The sequence below is a fragment of the Muntiacus reevesi genome, chromosome 6 (assembly GCF_963930625.1).
Source record: "Muntiacus reevesi chromosome 6, mMunRee1.1, whole genome shotgun sequence".
In the NCBI taxonomy this organism is placed as follows: domain Eukaryota; kingdom Metazoa; phylum Chordata; class Mammalia; order Artiodactyla; family Cervidae; genus Muntiacus; species Muntiacus reevesi.
This window is the reverse complement of record NC_089254.1, coordinates 73,592,996-73,609,002: the sequence shown is the minus strand read 5'-3', so window position 1 is coordinate 73,609,002 and position 16,007 is coordinate 73,592,996. Positions and strand designations below refer to the sequence as shown.

The 16,007-nt window shown below is 43.8% G+C and overlaps 1 protein-coding gene across 2 annotated transcripts in view; it reads left to right on the top strand.

The window, feature by feature from the left end:
- Positions 1 to 16,007, top strand: part of HECW1 (HECT, C2 and WW domain containing E3 ubiquitin protein ligase 1) — a 186,562-nt gene that overhangs the window by 141,235 nt on the left and 29,320 nt on the right. Inside the window, exon 20 of one of the 2 annotated variants that reach the window (XM_065939401.1) lies at positions 7,666 to 7,799. The exons of the other annotated variant lie outside the window; for it this stretch is intronic. Within the exon in view, the coding sequence (XP_065795473.1) occupies positions 7,666 to 7,759 (94 nt within the window). The 3' untranslated portion in view covers positions 7,760 to 7,799. Of the gene's footprint in view, positions 1 to 7,665; positions 7,800 to 16,007 lie in introns of those variants that run through there. 2 annotated transcript variants of the gene reach the window in all.

Genomic DNA, 16,007 nt, shown 5'->3' with positions numbered 1-16,007 from the left:
GAAAGTGAAGAGGAACTAAAGAGCCTCTTGATTAAAGTGAAAGAGGAAGGTGAAAAAGCTGGCTTAAAACTCATCATTCAAAAAATGAAGATCATGGCATCCAGTTCCATCACTTCATGGCAAATAGATGGGGAAACAATGGAAACAGTGACAAATTTTATTTTCTTGGGCTCCAAAATCACTGCAGATGGTGACTACAGTCATGAAATTAAAAGACACTTGCTCCTTGGAAGAAAAGCTATGACAAACCTAGACAGCGTTTTAAAACACAGAGACATTACTTTGCCAACAAAGGTCCATCGAGTCAAAGCTATGGTTTTTCCAGTAGTCATATATGGATGTGAGAGTTGGACCATAAAGAAGGCTAAGTATCGAAGAATTGATACTTCTGAACTGTGGTGTTGGAGAAGACTCTTGAGTGTCCCTTGGAATGCAAGGAGATCAAACTAGTCAATCCTAAAGGAAACCTATCCTGAATATTCATTGGAAGGACTGATACTGAAACTTCAATACTTTAGCCACCCAATGTGAAGAGCTAACTCTGAAAAGACCCTGATGCTGGGAAAGATTGAAGGCAGGAGGAGAAGGGGACAACAGTATGAGATGGTTGGATGGCATCACCAACTCAATGGACATGAGTTTTAGCAAGTTCTAGGAGATGGTAAAAGGCAGGGAAGCCTGCCATGCTACAGCCCATTGGGTCACAAAGAGTTGGACATGACTGAGTGACTAAACAGCAACAAATAATATGATTAAATGATTTAGATGAAAAATATGGAAGAATACATCTTAGTCAACATGGGTCCCAGGAGATGAGATGAGGAGAGAGACGCCAACTGAGCTGACTGCTCAAGAAGACAAAACCAATTATAATTTTTAAAAGCATCCATGAGCATATTAATGAATTTATATAAAAATTATGTGTGTGTAAATTTTTTTAAATCCCTAGCAATTAAAATTCCATTTGGTTCAAACGGCTTAGCTAAGTTTTAGAGAAGCAGTTGTCTTAGACATGAATTCCTAAATGCTCCCTCCTATTTCTGAGGACCCGGTGCTGGATGGTGAGCCTCTGGTGTATTAGAAATGTCACATGACTATACTGCCACCTCACTCACTCCACCTCTGGTGTCTTCCATTCTCCATCCCATTTTGCCAGCCGCCTCCCTTTACTCTATCTTCTCTGGTAGCTAGGACATTAAAGGATCCACCTGCAATGCAAGAGACAAAGTTCGATCCCTGGGTCAGGAAGATCCCCTGGAGAAGGAAATGGCAACCCACTCCAGTATTCTTGCCTGGAGAATTCTACAGACAAAGGAGCCTGGTGGGCTACAGTCCATGGGGTTGCAAAGAGTCAGATACAACTTAGTGACTAAACAACAACATGTACATTTATATCCTGCACCTCTGTAAAGATAAAGAATTTTTCTATCACCTCAGAAATCTTCTCATGGTCCTTCCCAGTCTATCCTTGACCCTTCTCAACTCTGTGAAACCACTGAATAACTATTTTCAGCACCTATTTCTTTGTATGTTCTAGAAATTCATAGAAATGAAATTATTTATTAGTGCTCTTTAGGAGTGATTTGCTTACTTGTTTTCATCATTTGCCTCCTGGACTCAATCAGGAGCAAAACTTGGCGCCAAGTCACACCCTTCCGGAGTCAGGATTCCCATGGCTTTTCTGGGTGGTTGGAGGCGAGGAGTGTTCAGGCAGGTGGTTCTGTCACCTGCCCAGCAGCAGGCCACCCCGCCTCTCCCCGCAGGCCTGCATGTGCGGGAGGACAGATACCACGCCTCAGTCTTCCCACAGATGAGGAGGGAACAATTACAGAGCAAACCACTGGCAGGAATGCCAGGACAGAGCCGAACCCACTATTAGCTGTGGAGATGGGAGGCTAGCTTAGGGCCAAACGCTGAACTCAGCGAGCAGGAATGTGCACCCAGCAGAGGGAATGCAGACCACGACGGGTGTGGCATGGGAGCAGGGAAATGCCGTTCTGCAAGTAGAGGGGACTGCAAAGAATCAAGACTCCACTTGCCAAAGGCTAACTCCAGAGCAGCTCCAGAGCAAGGATGAACTTACTATGCCCACCTGCACCACGTCCCCCCACCCCTGTTTGTACTGTGCTCACATTCTAAAGGGAGTTCTGTGTGGTTTCATTTGTCTTAGCCATCCATAGCCTGATCACTGCTCTTTCTGGAAGCTCAGCTGGGTGGGGCAGCTCAAAGGGTGCAAGGTTTTGAGGAAACAATGTAAGAAGAGAGGGAAAGAGTTGAATTATAAGAGAGGACAGAAATTGATGGGACAGGAGCCCCAGGGAGGCGGGAGGGAAGGTACTTGTGTTTAGTCACTCAGTCAGTCTGACTCTTTGTGACCCCATGGACTGTAGCCCACCAGGCTCCTCTGTCCATGGGATTCTTCAGGCAAGAAATACGGGAGTGGGTTGCCATTTCCTTCTCCAAGAGGGAAGGAGGTCTATGGCAAAAGTGAAAAGAGAAACCCCGAAACCTGGGTAGTCCTTCTTCCTCTGGACTGGAAGGAAGCCCCTAGCAAGGGTCACCGCTTACAGGCTGGTGACACAAGAAGGAAATTAGCTTAGGAAAAAAAGGAAGAACCCCTCTTCTATGTAATGGAGTGGGAGAAAGCATGGATGCAGGTCGCTGGGCTGAGAGGAAGACAAGCAGGACACTTCACATCCTCTGCTTTTGGAAGAGATAGGTTTCTGAACTCATCCTTCTGTGGTACCCGTGAATAGAATGCATTGACTGATGCCTAAGGCAAAACTTCACTTCTGACTCTGAGACCTTTTTTTTGCTCGTGGGATCTTAGTTCTCCTACCAGGGATTGAACCGTGCCCTTAGCAGTGAACGTGTGGAATCCTAAACACTGGAGCACCAGGGAGTTCCCCAGAACTTTTTTTTCTATCTTAAAAAAAAAAAGGTGGAAGGATGAGGGACTTGGAGTCTGTGGTTCTCAAACTTTAGTCAGTAACCACAGAACTTGTTTTAAGAGCAGATTCCCAGAACCCAACCCACAAGGAGTCTAATCTCTGGGCACTTGTATTTGAATAAGCTCTCAGGGACCCTGATGCCAAAGGAAGGATCGCCACCCTTGGGGAAACATTGGCATAGTTGCTGGCAGCTTCATGAGCCCCCCAACCGCCTGCCCCACCCAGAAAGTGTCAGAAAAAGAAAGCTAGATATTGGTGCAGTTTTCACACAAAGACATGAATTCACCCCAGGCAGAAATGACAGATTTTCACTTCATTTACCAATATGTGAGAAGCAAGAAAACATGAAGATCCAAAAAGGAAGGCATTGGATAAAGCATGGAAACAGGCATGGTGTGGGAACCTCATATTTAATGCACTCAAATAATGAGGTTGAGAAAGGATAATTATTTTTAATTAATCAAAGTTATGAGCATAAGGAAAGAGAAATATCTTTGAGATGGGTTTTTAAAATATAATAGAAGTTAGCAATTATGAAGTGCTTTTTCATCTTCAAAGGAACTATTAACATTAAATTACTCTTTTCTAAAATTCTCCCTCCAGGTAGGTAAGCGAAATTGACCATTATTATCCCTTATTTGAAGATGGGAAGAGAAAAGTGGAGAGGCCAGGACATGCCATGTAGACCTAACAGTGAAAGGATTGAAAAAAAAAAAAAAAAACAAGATCCCACTGCAGAGACTGTGGAGATCTAGGTTTTCAGGCTATGATTTCCCCATTAGCTCTCCTGTATTTTTGGAATATATTTTTGGAAAAGAAGTCACAGCACATTTTGTATAAGTGACAACTGGTAAAGGCATAGGAGAAGCTACCATGCTGCCCTGAGATGGGAGATGTCATTTCCTGTTTTTCTAATGTCCCTGGTTCATTAGGATTTAAACTGAGGAAAGCTTTCAAGAAAATCAAAGTTAATTATTATTTGACCAGACTGTTTACATTGCTTTACTTTAGCAAACTAACATGTAGCATGGGGATTAAAAATTATGCTTTGATTACATGAGTCAGGCCCTGTTTTGTGAATACATTATGACCTGATTAAATAAATGGAAATGGTTGATACCCATCTTAAAAATTTGCTTTGAGGACAAAGGAAATGAAAGTAGTCTCTAGTAACAATACAAGCCTGAAGATAGATACAATATGTGGTCAATATCAAGGCTGAAAAATTCTTAGGCTTGACTCTAAGTATAAAAATTTAAAATATTGAAAGTATTGGATAAGTCACTGAAAGATGCACTTTCCATGAGATGTGTTCATTTTCTCACTTGTTTAAATAGAATTAACAGAGTCAGCAACATCTCATCTTCAAAAGACTTTCTATCAGAAGAGGTTTTTAAAATGTAAGTTATATAAAGGTTTATTTTCTGTTTAGCCTCAATTTCATTAAAGGATATATATATATTCAGAGCAGTGGGAAGGGTGAAGAGTTTGATTGCAACAGATATTGGGATGACTAGAGGGCCAGGGCCAGTGTCAACCGCCTGGAAAGGATTTCCTAAATTGAGAATAGTAAAGCTGTCTGGGAAAAGTGTTGAAAGGAACATTTGCACAGGTGGACCAGAGATAGAAGTTCAACCATAATCAAGCTGAGAACTGGAACAAAGTACCCAAATGGACATAGGTTCTGAGAAGGGTCATAATTGATGGAGACGTGTAAATCTAATGATCAGTAATATGTATGTGAAAGATATATGGAAATCACTCTACATTTCTAAGAAAGTGTGTGACATAATCTAGGAGACAAACCCTTAGGCACAGGCTGGGGACAGATCAGACAGATGCTTTGGGACCTCTGTGGGCACAAAAAGACAAGAAGGGCTTCCAGTTTTCAGATGATGAGTAGCAAACGTGGACTCAAAGATTGACTTTCCCTACTATCTAGTCTTCTAGGGACTTTCTCCTTATATTCTAATCTCAAAGACTATCAATTAATTATATTTTATAAAGAAATATAATCAGTTGGTAAATCTTCAAAACCACAAAGCTGAATAGAACATAGTTGCAAGCTCCAACATCATGTTGATTTATTATTTTGTGTATGCTTCCCATCCTTCTCCTTCACCAATACAATTAATTCAGAACCAATTACATAAATAGCTTCAAGTATTCCTGGTATCTGGCTGTACCAGTGCTTCCAGTATAGCGTGAGAACGTGATTTGTCAAGCCATTACTATTTGGCCAGACATGTAGAAAGTACAAAATGTCATTTTAGCTGAGACTTAGGTAGTTGTTCAGTAGTTCTAATAATTTCCTGAACCATAATGTCACTAGGCTGTATGCTCTTGTCTGTTGTACTCTAAGGACCCCAGCAACTAGACAGTGTCTCAAATATGGCTTATTGAAACCATTTTCATGGATTTGCTAAAATATTGAGTGGATGGATGGATGGATGAAAAACCTAAAAGTTGCTTAGGTTATATCCAGTTGATTAGTTTTTTAACCTGATTCAGTTTTCATGTAATACTGTGCATTATTTAATGAAGCATAGACAAGGGAATGGCATGACCGTTGAGGGGTCAGTAGGGCACTGTGAGTTTTGCCTGGAGCACAGTGACACCCCTATTCCTTCAGTCTCTGGGCTGTGCAGCTCAGATAATCAAGGCCTTTTCAACCTTTACCTTCCTATTTTACCCAGTTGGATGAGGATATAGCAGATCTCAGAATGTTTTAGTTATCCAGACAAGCAGCATGTTTTGTTCAATTTTTTAATATAATTCTGGGCATGGAAGCAAACTCTTTGTCTCATTGAAAATCAGATTCTCCTCTTGCATGAAATTAAATGTATGACTTTAGGGATTCTGCTTATAAACTCCACAATAATATCTTTGATAATCATTCCAGAAGACTAAGGAAGAGGAGTATCCTCTTTGTAGTACCCTGCACTGGGCACTATATTCCCTTCCCAGACTTGCCACAGCAAATTTTCACAAACTGAGTATTCTCCATTCTGGAAGTCCAAAATCAAAGTGTCAGCAAGGGGCTTCCCTAGCGTGGCAAAGAATCCACCTGCCGACGCAGGAGACACGGGTTTGGTCCCTGGTCCAGGAAGACCCCACATGCTGGGGAGCAGCAAGGCCCACATGCTACAACTATTGAGCCTATGCTCTAGAGCCCGGGAGCCACAGCTGCTGAAGCCCACGTGCCCTCCAGCCCATGCTCCGCAACAAGAGAAGCCACCACAACTAGAGAATAACTCTCATAGCAATGAAGACCCGGCACAGACAAAAATAAATTAGTAAATTTAAATTTTGTAAAAGTGTCAGCAAGGACTTATTCCCTCTCAAGACACCAGGGGAGAGTGCTTCCTGGGTTCATTCAGCTTCTGCTGGCTCCAAGCATTCCTTGGTTTATGGGAGCACCACTTCAGTCTCTGCTTCTGTATCTTCTCTTCTGTCTCTTATAAGGACCTTTGTCAGTGGGTTTAGGGCCCACCTGGATAATCTAAGATGATCTCAGCTTGAGATCCTTCATTATATTTGCAAGGACCCCTTTTTCAAATAAGGTCATGTTGACAGGTTCAGGGTTGAGGAAATGGATACATCTTTGTGGGCACATTCAACCCACTTCAGATAATCTGCTCAATCTACTTCTGGATGAACTTTCTCTGGGAGGGAGTTACCCGTTTGGCCCACCATATTGCCACACTGAGGAACAAGCAGCTCTAGTCTTACTCCTTTGCCTTCCCACAAGACTGATACTAATGGGGGCACTTGGCAGGGACCAAGGCTAGACATTCATTTCAGTTGCTAATTAGCAATCAGAAGGTCATATCCTGTCATTATCTTGTGTTGGCGTCTTTTTCATGACAGATGAAGAAAACTTCAGATTTTCTCAGCTAATTTGCAATGCTGTTTCCACACACAGGGAAGCTAGGAAAGCCAAACATAAATCAGGCAATATTTAAACAGTTTGAGAGGGCATGAGGGAGGCAATTCTTTATCCATTCCTTGAAATATCATCTGAATTAAAGGTATAAAGAATAGACTTAACTTCCTACTGTATAGCACAGGGAACTATAGTCAACATTATGTAATAACCTATAAGGAAAAAGAATCTGGAAAAGAATATATGCATACATACATATATATGTGTAACTCAATCACTGTGCTATATACCTGAAACTTACACAATATTGTAAATCAACTATACATCAATTAAAGTTTTAAAAAAATGGACAAAACGAATATATATTAGTTTGCATTTAACAACAACAGAAAAAATAATAGACCTAACTGTCCTAACCCCAGTGGCCTTGACCTACATTCCACTCCAGTCACCTGCTCCCACAGTGGCCTTCCCAAGCTCATTATCACCCAGAACTGTGCCATGTCTGAAACTAAAACTCTAAAATCCGTACATCAGTCATTCCACAACCAGTGTTCCCACCTCCTCCCCTTACCGCAGCTGCTCACCAAGCTCATTTGCACCTCAGACTCACCATCCGCTGCCCATCTGGCATGGCCTCCTTCACCCCAGGCCTCCTGCATCCGTGCCTACACTCCATCTGATGGGCTAAACGCCACCTTGGATCAATATGTAACTCACTCTTCCATGTTCAGGGCCAGAGCTGTTTCCTGCGCCTCTAGTATCAGATCAAATGAGATGATCCTGAGATATGGTACAATCCTAAATCATACTCTCTGACCTCAGCAGGTTCTACAGCAAAGCTCACCAGTCCTTTGATGCATCTTTCATTCCCTGTCTTGAAAGCCTCAACCAACCAGATTCCTTCACTTTGAGAAGATGACTTCAGATCTTGCAGACATGGAAGCACTGAGAAGGACCACCACAATTACAAATACCCCCCAACTCTAGCACTGTCCCTGCATTGCCCTCCTCCAGTTCCAGGCAGATCCCTCCACTGAGCCTCTGGACCCATTTGTCCCCAGCTCCTCCACACCCTGCTCCAGGAGTTTTATCCTTCTCCTCCATTTTTATACTTTACCCTCTCCCCCTGCTTTCAGCTCCTTTCCCTCACCCTCTACTTCACCTCCTAAAATCTAACATAAGTATTCAGCTATTTCTTTGAGCAGTAGATACCCACTGGTCACAAACTTAGGGGACTATTATCCCTCCCTACCTTAATGGAAACATCACTGCAGTAGATATGAACTCCTACCTGGAAGTCTCTGGGAAGTCTGCTTCCTAAGATCCTGAGACACCAAGATCTTCTAGTTTTCCTTTTGTCTCTATTATATGTAAATAAATATTTATAACTTTATCAGTAGTCAACATCCATTGTAAAAAACTTAATGGGCATGAGGAAATATTCCACACAGAAATAAATGCTCTTAATATTTTGACTTGAGTCCTTCCATGCTATTTTATTAGATAGATGGATGGATAGTTGGATGGATGGATGAATGGATGGGTGGATGGACAAATGGATAGATGGATGGACAAGTGAACAGACAGACACATAGATGGAAAGATATAATTTTACATAATATACTGCAGAGTACATCATGCAAAAGGCCAAGCTGGATGAATCACAAGCTGGCATCAAGATTGCCAGGAGAAATAGCAACCTCAGATATGCAAATGATATCACTCTAATGGTGTAAAGTGAAGAGGAACTAAAGAGCCTCTTGATGAAGATGAAAGAGAAGAGTGAAGAAGTAGGCTTAAAACTCAACATTCAAATAACAAAGATCATGGCATCTTTGTTCACCATCACTTCATGGTGAATAGAAGGGGAAAAAGTGGAAACAGTGACAGATTTTATTTTCTTGGGCTCCAAAATCACTGTGGACAGTGACTGCAGTCATGAAATTAAAAGATGCTTGTTTCTTGGAAGGAAAGCTATGACAAACCTTGACAGCATATTAAAAATCAGAGATATTATTTTGCCAACAAAGATCTGTATAGACAAAGCTACAATTTTTCCAGTAGTCATGTACAGATCTGAGAGTTGGGCCATAAAGAAGGCTGAGGCCCGAAGAATTGATGCTTTTGAATTGTGGTGCTGGAGAAGACTCTAGAGAGTCCCTTGGACTACATAGAGATCAAACCAGTCAATCCTAAAGGAAATGAACCCTGAATATTAATTGGAAAGGCTGATGCTGAAGCTGAAGTTCCAACATTTTGACCACCTGATGTAAAGAACTGACTCATTGGAAAAGACCTTGATGCTGGAAAATGTTAAAAGCAAAAGGAGAAGAGGACAGCAGAGGATGAGATGGTTAGATAGCTTCACTGACTCAGTGGACATGAATCTGAGCAAACTCTGGGAGATAGCAAGAACAGGGGAGCCTGGTGTGCTGCATTCCATGGGGTCACAAAGAATCAAACATCACTTAGCAACTGAACAACAGCAACAAACAGCAGTTAAATCAAAGTTTGCTGTTTTATAAACTTTATTCCGTGTCCAAACTATGAATTTTAAATCTGTGTTTTTATCCTGATTTCTCTGTTGAGTTTCAAACTCTTACTTAACATCGTCACTTGATCCTCCTCCAAGTTAACGTCTAATCTCTCCCAGGAGCCACTTCCTGTCATCCTTCTCTTTCTGCTCAAATAAAGCTTCTTGTCTTATCAATTTTCCCTTCAAGATGTTCCTCACAATTACCTGGACGTACTGTAATGCCCTCCAATGTGTCCCATTTTCAAATCTATCCCTCACATGGCTGCAGGTAGATTTCTCTAAAACGCCAAACCAAGCATATCACTCCCTTGCTTAAGTCCTTCAGCAGGTCCCCATTCTCTAACAGTTGAAAAGCTGAACTGGTTGGCCTGGAAAATAAGACCTTCCAGGATCTCCTGCTTCCTCTTTCTTCAGCATAATCTTGCCCCCTCTCCCTCTTTCTGTTCTAGTCATCGTCAATTTCTTGCTGTCCCAAACACATTCTGTTCTGTGCCTGCCTCTTTATTCATATGATCTTATTTTCTTGAAAAGCCCTTCCCTGCCTTCTGAAGCAGACTAACTTCTACTCATTCTTCAAAGTTCACCTCAGTCATCACTCCTCTGGGAAGCCTGCCTGGATTTAATCCCTCCCAAGTCAGCTAAGTCTCCCTTCTCTGGATTTGCACACATTCTGTGCACTCTTCTACAGCACATGTTAGTTACATGGTAATGAAATGCTGCATTGTTAGCTCTCTCCACCTTCCTGACACATACCTTTTTTGGAATGAATGTTTGCCTTCATATCTTTGCATGCACCTGGCACATAGGAGGCACTCAGTAAATTTGTTGAAATTAAAAATGCATTTAAAAGCAATCCAACCCTCCTTTGCTGTCACACCCTCCACGTATCACTTTGGTTCACTGCTCTGCTTTAAAGAAGCATTCCTATGAAGAGTTATCTGTGCTGACTTGCTCTGCTTTCTCTTCTGCCATTCTGTCCAGCTTTTCTTCCCCTTTCCTGCTCTCATTGAGGTTACCTAATCCAATGGACAACTCTCAGACCTCCTATTATGTGATCTCAGAGGCATTTGACAGTCTCTGCCTCCTTCCTGAACAGTCTCCACACTCCTAGGTTCTTCTCGTCACTCATCGCCTGTTACTGCTCATTTTACTTTATCGTCACTCCTCATCTTCCAGATCCCTGGATGTTTCATTGCTTAAGGTTCAATCCTTGGTCCACCACTCCATCTGCATGCGCTTCCAAGGTGGTCTCATCCAACTTCATGAATTCATGTAGCTCCGTCCATCTCTATCTGTCGATTACTCCACATTAACATCCACAGCCTGGCCCTGTTCCTAGAAATCTTGACTAATTGGTAAAACTGCCCACTCAGCAACTCTACCCTGATATTTAATAGGCATCACAAACTTAATAGGTCTAAGTTTAGACCTATTAGAGACCTCTCCAGTTTCCCTTCTAAACCTTCTCTTCTCTGGTGTTTCACATCTCAGTAAACGGCACCACCATCTGCACAATTGCTCTGGCCCAACACATGGACTGTCTTTGATGCCTATCTTTTTCTCACATCTCTCATTCAGGCCATCAGCACATCCTCTTGGCCCTGTCATGAAAATATATCCCCAAAGTGACGTCATCACCTCCACCCCCACCACCCTAGTGTACATTGCCATCACCCCCCACTTGGATGACTGCAGGAGCCTCCAAACTGGCCTCTCTTCTCCCACGCTTGGCCAGCCTCACCTCTCTTCATGCAGCATCCAGGGGGTCATTCCCAATGTCAGTCAGTTCATCCTATAGACCCTACAGGAAACCTCCGGTGGATTCCCGTCACACTCTGGATGAACTCCACAGTCCTTCCCATGCCTCCCAAACCTGCGTGTTCTGTGGCCTGGGGGATCTCTCCAGATTCATGTTCTCCTAAACTCTCTTTCTCTCTCTGGCATCCAGCCCTTGTGCCCTCTTTATATTATTCAGAGAAACCATACATGTTCCCACCCCAGGCATTGTTTCCCACTAGCTTGTAATACTCCTTCTCCTGGAGGCTCACTCAGATCAGACAGCATTGCCTCAGAAAGGATGACACAATCTGGTACATTTGGGAGGAATTGTCCTCCCCTCCTGTCCTTTTCCCAAGAGAGTCGTAGACCTAGAACCCAAGTTCTAGGTGAGAGTCTAAAATGATGTTTGGGGGACTTCCCTGAAGGTGCAGCAGTTAGGACTCCATGCTTCCACTGCAGGGGGCGTTGCTTCCATCCCTGGATGGGGAACTAAGATCCCTCAAGCTGTGCAGTGTGTCCAAAAATAAAAATATCAAAAAAAGAAAATATCAATAAAATGATGTTCAGTGAAGTAGGAGTGATGAAAACTGCTCAGAGTGGAGCACAGAGCCTGGGGTTGAGACCTTCATTGCCTCAGAGAGCCCAGGAGAGGCAAGCGGTGCCCATGTGTCACAAAGGGGACTGTGATCACCTATTAGAATACCCTGCCCTGAAGAGGATGGTTTTGCCCCATAGCCCCCAGTGGACATCTGGCTACATCTGGAGGCAGTTTTGGTGATCACGACTTTGAGGGGATGGATGGCACTGGAATCTAGTGGCAGAAGCCAGGGGTTGTGTGAACACCCTGCAGGGCACAGAGCAGCCAATGTCACCTGTGCTACAGTTGAGGAACTGGCTCTGTTCTTTTGAGAACCTCCAGGATCTCTTAAAGGACTTTAACCCCTGCAGATCTTGGTCTGTTGCCAGGGAGCAGTGATGGGGGAAGAACCCAAAAGGAGCAGGGATGGAAAACATGACTGCTGTGGAGAGAACCTTCTTGAACTCAGCCGTCAGTCTGCAGGAAGTAGAGCGTGCACAGTGTGGATGTAGTTGCAGAGTCATAGCGTGGGAGGCAGGCCATTGTGATGGTGTCTAGTGGGCATTCAGGCCCAGGGCAGTTTTAGCAGCCCTCGGGTTTCATTCAGTGACAACAAAATACTTCTGAGCCCCTGGGATTTGCCAGTGCAGTGCTGGTTCTGACAGTTGTTTGTGCTCCAGAAGATGCTGTGGTCTTTGGAAGAGACCACCAAAGTCTGCACTCCAGAAGATGCTGTAGTCTTTGGAAGAGACCACCAAAGTCTGCAGACTGTGTGCCGGCTTTTGAGCAGACCTCAGAGTCCTGCCGGCTGTTCTTGTATCTGCCCCAGCCCCCCAGCCCTTCCTCAAGGGAAGCAAGAACCCAGCACGCTGTCACCAAGTGTCCAGCTCTTTACAGTTCCCTGATACATTGAGTTGGTCCAAAAGTTTGTTCAGGTTTTTCCAGAAGATCTTATGGAAAAACCTGAACAAACCGTTTGGCCAACCCTATACTATTTGATGCCCTTTCCAGGCAGGAAGGCCAGGAGATGGGGCCAGCTTTGGGCCTTTCAAGGCTGAAGCTGGTACAGGAAGTATCTCTGATGCTGAGTCATGCAGAGAGAGATTGATAGCTTACTGCTCAAGAAAACCCTGAAAGGGTCACTGGAACCTAGAGACACTGTGGGATAATTGTTATAGGGCCAAGATTAATGCCAGAGGTTCGAACCAGAAAGATTTTCAGACTTGAATCGTTGCCTGGGAGCAGCTTTGAGGGTGTTATTCCATTTTTACATCACTTTCATATAAGAGAATTAAGAAGCCTTTTAAAAGGGTTTTGCTGCACTATACAAACTGTCCTTCCAGAGTAATTTGGTATTTCTATAAAATTTTATTGAGGTATAGTTGATTTATACTATTGTGTAATTAGACCTTTTATTTTCTTCACTTGGCAAACCATCCTACTTCCCCTTCCATAAATCTGATCTGTGAACAAGAAATTCCTCTCCCAAACATCCTGAATTCTTTGCCTTATGCAAACTGCTGTTATTTAAACAATCAGTTGAAAAGTACACCGTGAAATCATTACATCCTACCTCCTGCTAAACCATGTCTCCATACAAACTTTTGTTAGAGAGACAGACGAGGGAGAGGGGAAGGGAGGGAGAGACCTGCTAGTTCAGCTTCTGGGGGTAAAACATTCATCACATCCATCCATTGACTCAGTGACCTCAAATCTCTGCAGTTTGATCTTTCTGTCCATCTTTCTGAATAGAGACCTACTCTAGATATTAGAAATGTGAACAATTAGCTTCATTGAGCAGACTTCAAATGGTGCTTCAAAAATTTTCAGTAGGTTTGTACTGAAAAGTACAAAGCAAAAGTTTGCAGCTCTGCAACAGTAGGGATGTGCAGGCTAGTCCTCTGGTCCAATCCATGTTCTCGTCCTTCAGTCAGGCCTGGATGTGTAGTCTAGGGTCCTGAGTCTGGGAAAGGGATCAGACATGCCAGTCTCTGAATGAATACCCAGATAGGCTGACTCTACTAGTGGGAAGTCTTTCAGCAGTTGCCCTATACAGTAGATGCTATTATGATCCCATTATGCAGATGAGTACACTGAGGCTTGGGATGGTAAGCAGCTTCCCCAAAGTCACACAGGTCAGAAGTGTTAAACAAAGACAGCCTGACATCAGAACTTTCAACTTTGTCCTCACCACCACACTGCTTTTCTTGAATTATTGGCAAACTGCCCAAAGAGTAATGAATCAACAGTAATTCACTCAAGGGGAGAGTCATGTCTTTGCTGGGTCTTTTAAGCCATGTGAGAAGATGTGCTAGAAATGTGTGAAACTCCATTGCCTTTGAACGCTCAGTACAGTGTACAAAACTCAGATGGAAGTGAGATAAACCCTTGCCAGTAACATTGGTTGCTTTCAGATCTCCTGCCATGATCTCCCTCAGCGTTGTTAGGAAAGCTCAGAGTGGCTGCAGTTGCTTTCATCAGAGGTAATTCAAGTTCATCTCCCAAACGTCTGGTGAGGTGTTGATAAGACTGCTTAAAGAGTGACATCTGCCCATTTCAAAGTTTCTCCTGTGGTCCCAGAGTTGACTGGCTGTATGCTGTCCCTGCTCCAATACCTGTGAGCAGATGGGTAAAGATGAAAACCAGTTAGGTGTCCATCAGAATGGGAAGGGCTAAACCAAGCATAGGACATTCATAAAAATGAAATACTTTGGAGTTCATTTAAATTGGATGATGAAAACCTGTGTTTGCAGATATGTGAGGATCTCTAGGCTGGGCTGTAGTGTGAAATGAGGAAGCTTTAGAGGAACAAGAGTGGGAAGGAGACTTCATTTTCAAAAGCACGTGTGTTGTCACCACTGATACTTCAGGAGAAGCGCCCACCAGGGTCAAGGATATTGCTTCAGGAGATGGAGTTGATGCATTTTTTTGATATTGTCTATGTTGCTTATATTTTTCTTTGTACTAAAAAATGCCCAATTCTATTATTTTTGTTTGACAAGAGGGTAAGGATTGGTGCTACCAAAAATGAAAACTTGCAGTGTATTGAAAACCAAGGATTTGAAAAGAACTTAGTCCAACAGATGTTTCTGCAAACCGCAGGGTGGGTGAGGTTGGGTTCAGAAATCAAGCGGTGAGCTGCCTGTGTTCCTGCCCTGAAAGAAGACAGACCAGGCCTTCTCACAAGACCCATGTTTGACTGACTGTCGGTAGAGGAGTTTTTTCCTATTAAATATGAGGTTCATGGTATTTTGCTATACGATCATCTAATTGTGATGTCTTAAGTCCAAATGGATTTCTGTGAAATCATCTCTGATCAGTAAATAAATAGAAAAAAAGCCAGTAACACACCTTAAGGTGATGGCAAATCAGAATGTCCTAGGGAGTTTTCATGTTACACCAAGAGGGAGCTAGAGGAAAACATTCTCTTCCTCCATCCCCTGCCTTGAGGATTACTGATGGAGAGAGACCTCCTTTCTGACCCTCCAGGGTGTCGTAATCTTCAGGTAGTTAGAATGGAAGAAAGGCTGAGCCCCACCATCTAGTACCAGGAGATGGTCCCAGTGAGACCCAGCCTGGTATAGCTAGCATGTGGATTTAGACATGCCTGGGATGTGCAGTTGGGGGACATGGCTTGTCTCCTCATGTCCTCCACATCGTATGTGCATGTATCTGCTGATTTACCTGATAGCTGAGGCCTGTCCAGTGCAGAGAAGTGGTATAGTGCCCGTCACTGGAATCACACCCTGTGGGCACATCCCACATCCTTAGGAAGTGGGGGGGGGGGGGGGCGGCCAACAGGAGGCACACTGCAAGCAGGGCATCTGGGGTTTCAGAAGTGACGTGATCCAAGAGAAGCAGAAGAACCACCCAACAAGTGGCCAACAGCACTGAGGTTCAGCTGTGAATGTGTGGGGGTGGCTGCCCTTTAGCCCTCCGTGACTTTTTCAGCCTCAGGATGAAAAGACAGGAAGTGGCCCGGTGAAACCCTCAGGGGCCCAGCAACTCTGCTGTGAGGCCCCTCTGACCCGAGCAGGTAGACACAGAGGAGCTGTTTCCCTACCAGCCCTGCAGAAATGAGCTCAGGCCCCTCGGAAGAGCACGTCTGGGGCAGCAGCTGGGGGCTCAGTAACCGTCCCTGGGCTGTGCTGAGCTCAGCGTGCCTTCAGGAATGGCAGCCCATGCCAAAGGAAAGTGGTACCACACCAGGAGCAGGACTGGCCTGCAGCCTCAGCGAAGACCCCTCATGGGTCCCCTGAGAGGAAGGGGTGCCCA